Source organism: Clarias gariepinus, chromosome 11 (genome assembly GCF_024256425.1).
Source record: "Clarias gariepinus isolate MV-2021 ecotype Netherlands chromosome 11, CGAR_prim_01v2, whole genome shotgun sequence".
Lineage (NCBI taxonomy): Eukaryota > Metazoa > Chordata > Actinopteri > Siluriformes > Clariidae > Clarias > Clarias gariepinus.
In genome coordinates, this window is record NC_071110.1 from 13,250,803 (window position 1) to 13,267,098 (window position 16,296).

The 16,296-nt window shown below is 37.6% G+C and overlaps 1 protein-coding gene across 2 annotated transcripts; it reads left to right on the plus strand.

The window, feature by feature from the left end:
• Positions 1-506: 506 nt before the first annotated feature.
• slc7a1b (solute carrier family 7 member 1b) lies at positions 507-15,259 on the plus strand. 2 transcript variants are annotated; one of them, XM_053507687.1, is made up of 12 exons: positions 507-719; positions 7,342-7,753; positions 8,654-8,812; positions 10,408-10,573; positions 10,659-10,789; positions 10,931-11,153; positions 11,479-11,618; positions 12,702-12,804; positions 12,934-13,142; positions 13,530-13,681; positions 13,850-13,958; positions 14,183-15,259. In XM_053507687.1, the coding sequence occupies exons 2-12, from the start codon at positions 7,384-7,386 to the stop codon at positions 14,377-14,379; spliced, it is 1,959 nt and encodes a 652-aa protein (XP_053363662.1). In that variant the 5' UTR covers positions 507-719; positions 7,342-7,383; the 3' UTR covers positions 14,380-15,259. The 2 variants fall into 2 exon arrangements, with proteins under 2 accessions (XP_053363662.1, XP_053363661.1); XM_053507686.1 differs by having other exon boundaries at positions 508-719; positions 7,339-7,753.
• Positions 15,260-16,296: the final 1,037 nt, after the last annotated feature.

A 16,296-nucleotide genomic window follows, 5' to 3' on the forward strand; every position in this document is an offset into this window, starting at 1 on the left:
GACCAAGTGCATGCTTATCATTTTTGATGCATTATGCATTGTCCCCAGGGTCCAAACTGTCAATAGAGAATTCTGCTGCCAGGTTTTAAGGCGTCAGAGCCTCGTCATATTTTGCAATCTCAGCTGAGCAGTGCAGTAGAAAATAATGTTTCAGCTTCATTGCATAAACTTGGTGTGTGTTTTTTTTTTTTGACAAAGCAGCTCAGTTTTAACAATAATAAAATAAAATCTTCACGTTTTTGTGGTAAATATTCTGATGCATTCACTATCAAGCATGCTCACTATTGCTTATCACAAATCCAGTTACGTGATAACAGCTGTATTTGGACCAGCTGACATCAGGCACTGAAGCTGGTCCATGAACGTTCACTTCTCACTGTGGTGTTAAGTCGAACTGAGCATGCGTGAATCTGAAAAGCCTCGCCCAAGCATGAATGCATTGAGTTACAGGCATGAATTAAGACCTTGCCGGTGTCGCTGCTCCGCCTAAGGAGGCGTGGCTCAGAGGCAGCTGTGTAGTATTCGCTTTGTTCCTCAGACCTCCCACTCAGTGCACGCGGCTTTTAGCGTCTGCTTTACTTCTTTTGCTTCTTCTTTTTTTTTTTTTCTTTTATCTTGTATCTACAGCCTCCTTCTCGTTTTCTTCTTCGTCGGCTTCCTTGCAGCACACGTAAATTATTTCGAGACCAGGATCTCTAGAATATACCTTCTTTATCAAGGTAAGAACTTAAATAATTCGATGACCTTAATTGTTGGATTTATTTAATACCAGTCTTTGAAGTTTTTGTGGTTTTTTTTAATTTTATCTCTGATCTGTAATTCCGCCTCGCTCGTGCAGTTTGCGCGCGCGTGGTCGTTGGTGACCATTTTAGGAGCTGATGCAACACGCGGCTTGTCGTTACGTAGTATCCTGTAGTTACACACCCTAATACACTCACACACGTCGGCTGAATTAAAAAGGGATGTTTAGTGATACGGTTGAGTAACTAAATGATACGTGTTTGAGGACATATAGAGAGAGAGAGAGAGTTGAGGACATCTGTAGTGTATATTAGCTGAGATGTTCGGTGTGTCCTCTGTGTGTGTTTACAGTACAGCATGCTGAGGCGACATGTTGGAGAGCAGAGTGTTTCTGGGTTTACAGTAGGCTATGAAAAAATACTTGTAAAGTGGAAATACACTAATAAAACAAAGACGTTTATGACTAAGCTAGTGACACTCTCCTTGGCGCACGTGGTGTGTGTGTGTGTGTGTGTTAATGAAGAAAATGACTGTTGTGGAAATGGCGCGCGCTAAGCAACAAACCCAGACTAAGTTTGCTCAACTACATACAGCATTAACAGGTCACAAAAAAGGTCACAGTCAGAGATATATATAAGCTGGCTTTAATTGGGCTTCAAATCTCTAAAAAAAAAAAAAATTAGTGTCATTTTGTTGTGGTTGTCTATTGTTGATTTAGATTCTAAGAAATTTAATTCTAAAAAAAAAAAAAAAAACATTTCCTGGATTTAACTTGTTGCTATGGAAACACATTAAAATAATTTATGTATGAGTACACAGCCATTCTACAGAAGAAGTAGAATTTGGGTCATAACTAACTTTTAAATGTTATGAAACCCCAAAGTATTGCATGCATTGCAGGAAGTGCATTAAAAAAAAAATACTTTTAATAACTGGTGTTACTTTTCCTCTTCCTGGTAGTATATAATGCTGACACCAATGACAATTTAGACACAAGTCATAACTAAGGATAAGGATAAAAGTATTTGGTAAAACCTGTTAACTATTGAATTCAGGTCCCTTATCCCAAGTAAAGGGTAATCCTAATACTTTACCATGTTAAGACAACTTGGATAATGCTAAGTTTCCAACTTTATGGCAGCAGTTTGCGGAAGGCCCTTTTCTATTCCAACATGACTGTGACCCAGTGCACAAAGCTAGGACTATAACTGCAGGGTTTAATGAGTTTGGTGTGGAAGGACTTGACTGGTCTGCACAGAGCCCTGACCCCAAACCCATCAAGTACCTTTGGAATGAGCTGGAATGGCGATTGTGAGTCAGGCCAACATCAGTGCCTGACCTCATAAATGTTTTACAGAATGAATGGGCACGAATTCTCACTGAAACACTAAAAAACTCCAAGTAGAGTGGAAGCTGTTATAGCTGCAAAAGGGGGACATATTTAAGTACTGTATGTACAATGTGATTGCAGGTTTGGCCAAATACTTTTGTCCATATAGTGCGTTTACAAAATACCTTCCAAAATCAATGAATCAATAAATTTTTAAATGTAATCAGTTTTTATGTCCAATATTTTTGACAGTTATAATTATAAAATGAGTAACATCAATGAAAGACTTAAAAGTTACACATAAAACTGTGAAATAAATTAACATTTTTAAACAAATGAAGAGAGACATCTGACAACCTTTTGCATTTGTCCAGTGCTTTTCATCTAGTGACTTCTGATCACCACTTATTTTATAAGATGATAAAGCTATTGTAAATAAGCTTTATTTTTTATAACAAAAATACTTAAATGAAAAGTATATATGGTCCCACTTCAATGTATGATCACAGACAAGATAATTCCTTAAACTTGGTCTTTAAAAAAATGCTACAATTAAATATTGAACATTAAATTATGAAAATGTTTTTCCAGAATGAAAATGCGTACTGTATTTTCTGAACGTATCCAAGTAATGTCTGTTAATTTAAATAATTTGGCATCAGCAAACGTAAATGAAAGCACTTTCCACCACTTGTGTAGAATGCCCCACATACTGTATGAGTTTATACTGTTCTAGTCATGTAACTAAGTTACTGTTAATGAAGAGGAACAGCATGTGAGAAGACACACAATACATTAGATTAGATTACAAACACAAGACTAATACAGGGTTTATTAGTAGTACATTACCAGATCATCAATTTGTTAACTAAGAATTGTTCCCCCTTCTTGCCCAGCAAGGTTATCTATGAACTTAACACTGGGTTTCACCTCTATGCTGATGTAATAACTTAAAAATACTACAGAATGAGTACCAAAGGCATTGCAGCTGGGCTGATATTTTAGTTATGCAAAACAGCCGTTTGTTTCTTTTGCAGTTTAAAGTTTGAAGTTTTCCCAGGAATTCCTTAAATTCACATGCCGAGTCTAAGATGATGAGTAATGCTCCGTTGTACAAATTTTTAAATCTGGGGTGTGTTCATGTCATATTTCAGGTTTTACGTGGGTTTGTAGTAACACATTCTTTGCGCACAAGGGATTATCTGTTCAAAGTTCTTCATCTTTAACATACAAAAAAAATCCAAGAATGTTTATTGACAACGCTGTGAACAAAACCTTTAGTTATCCAAAAGTAAGTACTAATCGTGCCAAACAAGTATTTTTCGAGTACTTTGCGGAAGATGGAAGCTGTTTCTTTTCCAGAAAAGGTGTGGTATAGTTTTCCAAAAAGTTGTAAATTTTTAAACTAGTTAACGATTGTACAACACCTAAATCATTTAAAAGTGTGAATTGATTCTGTATTAAAACCTGACCTACAGATCCTAAAGTGCAGGTTTGTCCTATGGAGATGTATGATGCAAAACAAACATTACTGGTTGAAAGTCATAACCCAGTGAAGTGGTTCAAACTGGATCTAGTAAGGGTCGTGTGGGGGTAGGCCTTCTTTGCAACCAAATGGAAGCCACACCCGTTGGTCTATTCACAGCCAAGAACAATCATTAAACCGGTGGAATTAGGTGTGGATTGAAATGAAAAGTCTACACCCTCACCCACCTTTTCTGGATCCAGTTTGACAATCATGTGGTAACATAAAAATATAAATTGCAGCAAATGAATCTTTATAGCAGCATGAAATATGATTGTGTATGAAATACCAAAACTTTACTAAAAGCATTATTCTGATTTAAATACGTTTGCGCAACATGGTACATGGTTCCCATCAACTGTGATTCTGCGTCACAGTTTTGTTTAACCACATGAACTGACCAGAGCATACTTCGCTTTGGGTTATCAGCAATATAGCTGAGTATATAGCAATATTGGGTTTGTAAAACATAAACATCGTGATAATGAAACGAATATTAAAAGGAAAACCAGTATGTGCCAACAGGGATGACTTTTCTCGTAGTCATTGCTTAAAAAAAAAAAAAAAGTAACGCTGTTCTTCCTGAATGAAAGTGGTTGTGACATTCACATTCACTATAGCTTACGTGGCAGTGTTTGTTTTTACACAGAAAAGTTGAGTGACCAGTGTGTCGTGACATCGTGTCGATCAGATCGACGAGTTTGTGTTCTGTGTTTTTGCAGCTGTGACCAGACAAGGTGTTTGTCGACCTGCCATGTGGCCTTTAATGTTCAATATTAGCATCATGACGCACTATTAGACACAGTGACTGTTTCTCAGGATTGCTTGGCATCCCAGAAGCTTGGTAATTTTAGCTTGTTGTAATCGTGACCATGACGCATAACATCAGTTCTGCACAGGTCATTTATAAATTTAACTCTGGTTTTCGGATCTCTATGTTGTTAAGATCATGTAAAAAAAAAAATCCTATAGAATAAGTACCCAAGACATCCCAGCTGTGCTGATATCCAGCACAACGGCACTCCCTTTTAGTGATATTGCTTTAACAGCACACACAAGCCTAGCATGTCACAGGAAACAAAATGATTTTACCAAATTATGTTGTAGTATTTTAAGTGGAAGTTATTTACAAGTGGAAAATTAAACAACTGATCAGCACGCACATCTTTTCAAAATGATGATAATAATCAAGGTGTGTCTGTTGACAGTTCTCACAGCTCCGTCCTTCATGAGAAAGATTTCACATTCCTGTAATCAGATGGGAGCTCAGTGGAAGTTACCGTCAAGTGTTCTACCCCCACCGTATTACCACGTGTCTAGTGATCAGCTAGTGTATATATAAATATAAAATCGTTGTCCTCTATGCGTCACTCACTGCCCCATGTGATTGTGCTCCAGTTGAGCCTCTGTGCTGTGATTGGTGGACAGAGGGGCTGGGCTCTAACCCTACCCTTATTTATTAAATTTTTATTTAGTTAAAGATTTAACTGCTTTCAACAGAGGCATGACTTACTATGCATAGAATTCTACGCATGATAATTCTTGAACTGTCAAAGACAATACCAGATTGTCCGTTGTGTGTTCTGTCACACATGAACACCTGTCTTTACATAGTGATTTCCATTGACGCCTGATGGATCGCCGCTAAACAGGACTTTGCGGCGATGACCACACCCGGCGTTCTTTCTGAATGTTTCCTTGTTCCTAAATAAGGCTGTTGTGCAAGCGACCATTTTTTACAGTCAGGTGCAAACTGGAGGATTCGCTCGATAATAAACCTAAATGAAGGTTAAAATATTTCTGCTGGAAGGTGTGACATTTATCAACCAGATCCAAGCAATCCCATGACTAAACACATTCCTTTCTGTTTCCCAATCTTAATCTTTTGATTCAGCCAGAAAAAGGGTGTGGGTGTGTGTCCATTTGTTTACTTCTATTTCGCACTTTCAGTGCTAAAATAAGAGATTATCATGAAAAAAAATAATAATAATAATTTCTCTGCTCCATATGAAGAAATAGAAACTTGAGACATTATGAAACTGAACCCATTGGGGGAGTGGACAAAAAAAAATCTTATTTTCATCTCAGTTTCACTTCATTTATAAGCACCAGTCTATCCAAGTGAAGGCGTAGTAAAGCTTAACTGTTGTTGCTCTTTTGCCTTTTACCAGAAGTTATAGTTCCCAAAATTTCTCTAATTATAAGTTTTGAAATGGTTAAAAATAAAGAAATACAAATTCTTATTAGCACCAAGTTTTAGATTGAATGCATGATGAACATCAAGTCTTGGTAGAGTTTAATATAGTCCTTCAGTTTCCTGCGTTAGTGGCGTTTGATGTCAGCAGGCACAGACGTTGCTAAAAGCGCATTACACGGAGGCGCTGGCACCTTCAGCTGCCGGAGTCACCTGGCCACGTGACCCCAGTTTGTTCTATTTCTGGGCCTGATTAGGTTTGTGCTCAGAAAGGCATCTGCCGTGTGTTCGGATTACTGAGTGAAGTAGAAGCGCCTCCTCCCCTTACTTATAATGAGCTGCGTGAGTTTATTTGGTTTATCTTCACTTTGTGTGGGTGACGGTTGCAGTCAACAAGAAAGAAATACTCTAGGGTTGCTGTGTTTTGGTTTACTTTCATAAACAGTGCTTTTTTTTGTTTACTTTTATAGTTGATTATCAGGATTAAATATATATATATATATTTTAGATTGTGTTTTAAGGGTTTACATTTCTAAAAGATCATTTTAACCAAACTCTATGTAAATGTCGCTCGCTTGCCAATGCTAGCAGGATCCGTTTCCCCATGCTACATGAGCTAGACCAAATATAAATAAATTAAAAAGTAACTAAAATGTAGTTTACACCATCAAATCATAAGCAGGTTCATTTCAGTGAAATCGGCCAAGAAAATTGTATTACGGTTTTGTAAATATAATAAAAATAAATAAATATCCTGATCCAATGTTAAACCTGAACTGCTGGACACGTAGAATTAAAGTGGAGGTGACCATGATTGGCCAGTTAATTGATGTGGAACTTAACAGTTTCCCTAAATGGAGGGCACTCCCAATCCAAGCCCTGGACTTCCGTATCCGGTGCATCTGCCAGGAATCAAACTCTCTATCAGGGTCACTTCCACTCAGGAGCTTGTACACGATCAGCACTGAATTGAATATACCTGAGGCAGATGGGCTGACCAAAGGGCAGAGCTGTCCAAGTTTAATACCTGGATGATTCTGTGCACTGGCTGATCAACCAATGCATCTTTTATTATTATTTTTATCATCAGTGCTACACAGCCAACCAGGCTGTCAACTGGATAGTGTCTTTGGGCCTTACTTTTTAAATGCTTAAACTTTTTAAGTACTTTCAAATTATTTAAAAAACAGATTTTGAATAGTCATAAATGGTTTATTTAAATATTGCTTATTTGATTGTATATTTCTGGGCACATTGACAAGTAGTTTTTCTGATCCACTGTCTTGGATTTTTTTAAAACACAACCTTGGCCTCAAGATGACTCCACACAAACAGTTCTCTTGACATTTTGAATGGCATTGCAAATGTCATGTTTAAGATTGAAGATACTTCCAGACTGCCAATTTTAACATCCTAACAACTCGGTAATCCTCAGCTGTACAGGTAATCGAATTTGAACTAGATAAAATGTCACATGTAGAGTCACACGTTTGCTTTATTTATAAAATGTCTAAAATATGTTTTTTTTCCTCTTCTTTTTTTTTTCAGTAGGTCATCATTCCTGCATTGGAGAACTCTGCATAAAGGTCCGTCATGGTTCTCTCTGTGCTGCAAGGATTCGGCAAGAAGCTGTTGCGTGTGAAAGCAGTGGATTGCAGCAGCGAGGAGTCTCGGCTGTCACGATGTCTCAACACGTTTGACTTGGTGGCGCTGGGTGTTGGCAGCACACTCGGCGCTGGTGTGTATGTGCTGGCAGGTGCCGTAGCGCGGGAAAATGCCGGTCCTGCCATCGTGCTCTCGTTCCTGATCGCTGCTCTGGCTTCCGTCATGGCGGGTCTGTGTTATGCCGAGTTTGGAGCACGGGTGCCAAGAACAGGCTCTGCGTATCTGTACAGCTATGTGACAGTGGGGGAGTTATGGGCATTCATTACCGGCTGGAACCTCATCCTGTCGTACGTCATAGGTAGGTTAACGGTGCTTGCTTACAGTCTTGTGTGATGACAGGTATTTTGATCCCGTATAAACGGAGCAAGTCTGTTTATTTGTGAAACATGTTTATGGCCATGTTCTGAAATTCAAGGTTAACATGGCCAGAGCTTAGGGATAGATATGCAGGTGGTTAAAAAAAAAAAAACGCATGATAGTAAAACAGTAGAGTAACAAAAGAACATTGATAAGTACAAGTAAGAGATTACATTGGGGCCTAAAAGGTAAGACTTGGAATCAACAGTGAGGTTAAAAGCTAAATTTATTTTAGAGTTATTAGAGGTGGAAAATATTTTTAATCTATGATTTGGAGCCATCAATCTTGTGTAATATTATTACATCTATGGAATGCTTTTTTTAAAACTTGAATTTCTCAAAAGAAAAAACTGTTATAAAACTTGATCATATCAGATAAGCTGAAAGTTTTTCCAGGCTACATAGCCAAGCAGAAAAGGTACGATTTATTAAAAGTAGACATTCTCAAAGCAGTTAGTCAGAAACTGGATTTTGATCTCTAACGAGCGAGCCAGAAACTGACACGAGGAAGTAACAGTGAGAAACAGGCAGCCTGTCCTCTCCTGGGTGACATGTGATGCTAGAATTATAAACCATAACAATGTATCAGACACAAGCTAGTCTGGGCTTTAGAAATGTCATGCATCATAGACTTCTCGAGTATCTATTTTGTTTTCTAAGTAGGCTACTCCATCATCTGCATCTGCCAGCAAATAAGTACCATGCTGTAGTAGGATGGGTATTTCTGCATAATTACCTGCTTTATCTCTGTCTAGACAGCGATACTGTTTAAATCTGTCATTTTTGCTTCTGTGACTCCCTGGAACTATACGTGACTGTTTTGTTTTGAAATCTCTCTTAGGGACATCCAGCGTCGCCCGGGCATGGAGCGCCACATTCGATGAGATTATAGGGCAACAAATCGAGATGTTCTGCAGGAGCCACATGAGTATAAAAGCCCCTGGGATTTTAGCTGAGTATCCAGACGTATTCGCTGTGCTCATCATCATAATTCTAACTGGTAGGTAGAGCTGTGAATTGTAAGACTGTCGGTTCAATTCGGTTTTTTTTTAGCTTTGATTTTCAACTCAATAGCACTAATTTCAAGCAGCTTGAAGTATTACAAGTTATAAAGTATTCATCTATTAAAAGTTCCCATCATGCATTGAAATGCTGTGTCAATTGTGCTGTTGACAGTTAAATTGTCATGTCTCGCACAAAGTTTATTTTTCCCCCTGCCAACATTCTCCAGTCCAGTAGTTAGTGGAAATTCACCAATCATCCATAAACTTAAAAGGGAAAAAGAAGAATTGATAGACTCACAAAACCATCATCAAGTCATTTTGGTAAATGCATTAATTTTAGAGAATTTAACCTTCCTTTTGTTGTAGTATTTCCCTGGAATCCAATTTACTGGAATTTTACAAAAAGAATGCTAGTTTAAAATTTTAGTGGAAAATGTCCTTTACATCATACTTTTTTTTTTGTTAATTTCAAAATTCATCAGATGGTGCTGTATATATTTTTTATATACCTGTATGAGCATGCAATTAAATTCCATGCAAATGAAATCAGGAACATTTTGTAAAAAATATTTAAAAACCATAAGATTATTCTCTTGGTGAGTCAAGATACATGCCCTGAATTTGCATTTTTTAATTATTTCTATTGTTGAGCTGGCCATGCCTTCACACTTCATACTACTTTAGTCTGACCTTTAATACTGGTAAAGTAATGAATAAATGTTTTGCTATTAAGTATTTGCACTAAGTACTACTTTTTAACACATTTTATTTAAACAAATTCTACCAAACATTACTCAGAAGGTCAGATGATTGGCATGGATTTATGAAATAGAAATATTTTAATCAACTGAACATATTTAACAGTTCACACAACTCCATATATTGCATAATTAGAATTACAGTTGTGTGATTTTAAACGGTCATGCAATGTAATCAGTCTTTTTCTGAATCAAATTGACAATTGATAAATTCTTTTAAATATACTACAGCTTTTTTAGAAACTATGAACAGTTCGCATCTTCCACAAATACAAATTGTGAGAATATTGCTGCTTCTTATCTCAAGTTTGAGTGTGAAGCAGAAGTTGATCCCAGAGGGAAAAAAAGATTATCCCTTAGTGTGAGGTGTAATGTTTAAACGAACAAGAATTTCCATGGCATTTTAATAACCTTTGTGTAGTGTTTTAATGTTCAAATCTCGAAAAATTGGAGCCCTAAATAGTCCAGACAGCAAACTTGAGTGTAGTTCAATCGAATCGAAAAACTCGTCCAAAAAGCAATCAAACCTATAATCCCAGCTCTAATTAAAATAAACATGAGCTCCATTTATCTTTCATGTGACTTAAGTAATATGCTATAGAGGTTAATTTGTACTTTTATTGTGAATTTGAGTCTAGTATATTACTGTAAGTAAAACAAATATCCTTCCAAGTAAAATAAATAAATAAGAATTGTCCTATACATGTACTACCGTATATCAACTGTGCAAATATGATCTTACAGTGCAATCTCGCACAATTAACACAACACAAATAGTAGCTTATCTCTTCCCTTGGGGCGAATTAAGAAAATAAGTGTTGTGGTGTTTTCAGGGTTGCTGGCGTTTGGAGTAAAAGAGTCTGCTATGGTGAATAAAGTGTTCACATGTGTCAACGTGCTGGTGTTGCTGTTTGTCGTGATCGCCGGTCTGATCAAAGGATCCCTTAAAAACTGGAGCCTGGACCCCGAAGACATCCTGAACAGAAGCCTGAGCAGAAAGTGAGTGTGTGTCATGTATAACTATGTTTGTTTTAAACGTGAATTATTTATGTTCACATGCTTACTTTTTTTTGTTTTTTTGTAGTGAAACTACATTTCCTTCACGAGAAAGTCTGGGAGAGGGGGGGTTTATGCCCTTCGGCATCAGCGGGGTTCTCTCAGGCGCTGCTACCTGCTTTTACGCGTTTGTTGGGTTTGACTGCATTGCTACCACAGGTGAGAAACAATAACCATCTGCTTGTTATACACACTCGTGTAGAGCCTAAGTGCAGAGCTGTAAAAGACTTCTCAGTGGTTCTGCTTCAGATCTCGGTCTCGTGTTGATGGAGCCCTTTCTTATCGTTGCTTTTCCTGTAGGAGAGGAGGTGAAGAACCCACAGAGGGCCATCCCTATCGGCATTGTCGCCTCGCTGCTCATCTGCTTCGTGGCCTATTTCGGCGTGTCTGCTGCTCTTACCGTGATGATGCCTTATTACTTGTTGGATAAAAACAGCCCACTGCCTGCAGCCTTTAAATACGTGGGCTGGGGTGGAGCCAAGTATGCTGTGGCAGTCGGATCACTCTGTGCCCTTTCCACCAGGTAAACACAGCTTATGTGTAGGTTTCTTTTTCATTTTTTTAAGAAAATAGTTGTGTAGGTAGGGAGCAGTTATGAATCACTGGTGAAAAAAAATGTCTGTTTTACTGTATAAACTGATTATCAGTATAAACTAGCGAGCATGTACTTATTTACATTATACTATTCCAACAATGCTTTTTGTAACATTTGTTTTAACTTCAGACATTTGTTTTTAGTTTTTTTTTTCTTGATTTATTTTATTTTTACGTTCATATTCATCATGAATAAAACCATTGTGTGCCGTTACTTATGTGCATCTTTCTCTTTCTGTCTCCTCTTCCACCAGTCTACTAGGCTCCATGTTTCCAATGCCCAGAATCATATGGGCCATGGCTGAGGACGGGCTGCTCTTCAAGTTCCTGTCCAAGATCAGTGACCGATCCAAAACCCCTGTAATAGCCACTATAACTTCAGGCATCGTGGCAGGTGAGCGGACAAAATGAGAAATACTAACAGCCTGGCTTCCTTCACAGATCTTTCTGGACTTGTCTTTCAGTGTGCACTTTTTTTCCCTAAACAGGCACTCAAGAATCTGTCCGTTGCAACTGCAAGTAACTTGAGTCTCTATAAAGTCAAATTAGTTAATATTGACTTGGATAAAGATCCAAGTGTTGGAAAAAGATCCCTCATTTCGAACACAGCTGGATTTGGGTCAAATGAATGAAAAACCAATCCCCTCATTCTCTTCATGGCTCAGTATGCTGTGCCCCATGTTTCCCCTGCTATGCGTTATCTTTTCCATGCTGTGCCATGGCCTACTCTTCTCCTCCTTGCCTCGCCCCAATAAGCAGGAGAAGCTTATTATCTCCACCCTGGTGGCAGTAAGCTGGAAGGAGAAAAGGACCAACCTGAGTGTTACACACATGCAGGGTTTACCTTCATAAACTTGATTATTCCTCCATTATGTGACACAAAACAGGAGCTAGTTAGCAAGCAAAGCATGATCAGTGAAATCAAAAATCATCTCTTATAAACGCATTGGAAATACCCTTGACATTTCTTTTTCATTTTGAGAACATGAAAGGCTGAACAAATAGTGACAGTTTTGTAACTAGGATCCCAACTGACCCGTGGCAGCCGTCACTGGTGTCACCTGAGGTTAACCATTTTAGGTTCCTGATTAAATAGAAATTTGAATGTAATCCCATTTTTATACTAAGACACTTCCACATTGGAGAATAACAAGACAGCATTTGTAGCATATTTTGAATTGAAAATGCTTATCTGATCATGCTTAACTGTGTGAACTAGTTTTCAGTTTCTAACATATTTTTGCGACTACCCTCATACTTTAAAAACTTTAGTAATTAGTGTTTTTCTCATCAGACTATTGGTATTGTCTAAAACCACTGTGGTAAAAAGCTGCTAAAGAGATAAATGTGTGACAACACACACTCAACCCCCGTTGGGAGGCGACTGGAAACTATGTAATGTGTATCTGACCATGTGACACTCTGTGACCTTTTAATCCAAACAATCCAATATAAAGCATTTTTATCCCTTTTGCAGCTGTGATGGCGTTCCTGTTTGACCTAAAGGATCTTGTGGATCTTATGTCTATTGGGACGCTGCTGGCGTACACTCTCGTGGCTGCCTGCGTCTTGGTTTTGAGGTATTTCCTTAAATAGAATCATCTTTGCATAGGACAGCCCTCCAATTGTTGTATTAATGAAGGAGTCCATTATTATTCTCAAGTCAGAACTGCTTTAAAATATGTAATCTTTTCCTGTCTTGTGCACAGGTACCAACCTGAGCAGCCCAGTGTGGATGTACAGTATCGGATCGCCGGGTCTCAGGACGATGCCGAACCTGACTCCATTAGTGAGGGCAGTTCAAATTACCTGACTAAAGCTCAGGAAGAGTTCACGTTCTGCAACCTGCTTTTCCCTAAAAATACAGAGCCTTCACGTCTGTCTGGCTTTACCGTCAACATCTGCACAAGTGTAATAGGTCAGACAATCACACAAAGTGCTGACACAATTTTAAAGCGTATAAATCCAAACATGTAACTTATCAAAGTTAAAATTAGATCTTGCTTGCGTTGACATGGTGGTCTTTTAGTGAATATAATTTGTTAGCATTGGCAAATACCTGTTCTATAGATGAATTAAAATATATATTTTTTAATCTTATCTCATAGAAAAATCTAAATTGGTGTGTGATTTGATAACCTTATGATACCAGTCTGGCATTGATCATTTTACTGTTACAAACATTTTAATCCATATTTAAATGGAAGATGTTTTAAACATCATTTAGAGCCAGATTTAGAGCCCATACAGCGAATGAATGCACATTTCTAATGATACTGTTTTCTTTCTCTCTCGCTCTCTGCAGGTGTGTTGGTGTGCATTTTCTGTATTGTAGCGGTTAAGGGTTCATTTCAGATTTGGTCTCTGGTTATGTTGGGAGTCATAGCTACATTATGTCTCCTCTTCAGTCTAGCCATCTGGCGGCAGCCTGAGAGCAAAACCAAGCTATCGTTTAAGGTAAGAATGATGAAACCTAGGGCATAAAAATGTAGAAACAAACAGGAACATTAAGTTGAGGTTTATAAAAGTCTAACCAGTTATGTGATGGTGGTAATGTGTGTTTTCAAAAAATGTAAACGAGTAACAAGCTGATTAATGTAGTAAGTGGTGTGTTTCCTCTTTCAGGTTCCTCTACTCCCTTTCCTGCCTGTGCTGAGTATGTTCATTAATGTCTACCTGATGATGCAGCTGGACAAAGGCACCTGGATGCGTTTCGCCATCTGGATGGTAATCGGTAAGGCTCAAAAAATAAATAAATAAAATAACTGAGTGTCTGAAGTACCATGTAATACTATATTGTTTCATGAGCTACATTAAAGCATGAATTACTTTCAACCACATAGTTACTATATTACACCACACACAAAACATGGATGAGAATAAAGTTTGCAGGGGCTTTAGGACTATAGAGTAACATATTCTTAGAATGATGATTTGTTTCTTCTGTTTTTAAACCAGGTTTCGTCATCTACTTCAGCTATGGGATCAAGAACAGTGCAGAGGCCATGTTGGCCAGTAATGGTACAGAAGACGATAACTCCTTCGATGCAGGTAAACCTGTGTCTGAAATTAATAGGCCTCCCACTCCAGAGAAAGAGGCGTTTCTCCACCATCATGTTAACGTAAACGATGGTGAAGATGACAGCGACTCCTGAGGATGCTATTAAGCCTTCTGGTTTTTAAGTTATGGAAAAAGAAAAAGGAAAGTTTAGCGACTTCCATCCTAATATTGACTTGATGTCAGAGTCTCAGTGACCTATTTAACATGTTTTCCTGTTGCAGTACTGTGGCCTGATCATTTCAAACCTGGGATGTGTATTGAATACATTTTCCTCTGTACTCCTGAGTGCAGAAACAAAGGGTGCTATATTGTCTGCCAAAAACTTTTTTTATCTTGCGTTGCCAAACTATTTGCCTCGTTCAAGTCAGAACATGTTTAGAATTCTGCATATTGTGAATTCTCTTATGAGTTGCTTGTGAGGAGATGCTGTATGCACTATGAGAAAACCCACTCTGGTTATTACACCACCAATATTTTTCCCATAGCATTAAGTGTGATTTTTGCACAACCTCAAATGTGAATGTTGTGGTAAATACACCTCCAGGAGTTGTGCCATGAATTTAACCTACTTTTTCATGTGGTCAGTCTGATTTTTTTTTTTTTGCTTGTTTTTGCTCCTTCCTATGAAAAGCAAAAGCAGATAAGACTGAACAAAATGGAAAGTAGGAAACTATAGCGGGAAAAGCATTAATTGAGCATTCTGGTAAAAGTTTAAGGTTATAGGGTGGTGTTGTTCTGGAATGTATGTTTTTAATGATGGTAGGAGTTTTAGTGCCTTGCTAGAAGTTATTTTTTTTTGAGAGAGAGTTTCATGATTTTTTTTTTTTCTCTTTTTTTCTGTACTATAATGTGAAGTTTTGGTTAAGGGTTTACTGTTTTATTTATGCTGCATCCTACAACTAACTCATTTGAGTCATGTTGGAGTCTAGGGATACTTATAAGTAAACTTGTACATTCAATGCTTAAATGTTTCATTATTTAAAAAAAAGATTGTGTTTGTCATTTTTGCATGTCTGTATGTTTAGCCCCCAAATGCTGAAAAAACATCCTTAACATGTCGAGATGAATTTTTATGTAAGGTTTTGGTTTTAACAGCCGAGTGTAAAATACTGTCTCCAAGTGTTTAATTAAACATGTTGTGTAACTCATGACCTGGATCTATTCATTGTAGGCAAAACAAAGTTACTGGTAATGCAATTATGATTGCAAAATGTATATAATTGGCATTTGTTATAATAATAAAGCTGCCTGTATATAATGTACATATTCATTCTTAATAAATTATTTGCTTCATTATAAAAGTCTTTGTGAAGCGTTTGTGTGGTATCTGCCTCTACAGTATTCATCTTTTCTATCAACTTTCATTAATCTCCTTGTTTTATATCAAGACCTGTCTGTAGTTTCTGATATCCTAACTTTGCATAGCCTAAATTTGTGAAAAGATGTGCTTCAACTTTTAAACAATTACATATACAGTACATGATACCTAAAACAGTTTGCAGTGTGCTGTTGAGGCCCTGTTTCCTGTGAGATTTTGTATTTAAGCAGATTTAAATAGTTTCCTGTGTGCTGCCCCAAGCATCCACTAGAGGTCAGTATATGTTAAAAAGAAAATGTCTCTTTTCTAATATTTTTATATTTAGGCAACCTGCACCTGAACATGATCTCATTTTACCTTCTCTACATCATCCACTAAATATCCCCATGCAAGTGAATAAACATTTATGATATAGTAATAAATATAGACAAATAAACAATGTGGTAAAAAGAATGGCTGAAGAAAAAAATGCAACTTTGATTCTGAAACAAAATTCTTGTGGTACTCTTGCCATCGGTCTTGGATTCAATCCCGAGCTCAGTCTGTGTAAAGTTTTGATGCACTTCTGTTGAAGTGGTTCTCTACTGGGTTCCCTGGTTTCCTCTGGCCTTGAACATGCCCATAATGACCCCTTAGATGTGCAAGAGTGTGTGCATTGTCTTTTTCCTTTACATATTTTTAATGTCTAATTTA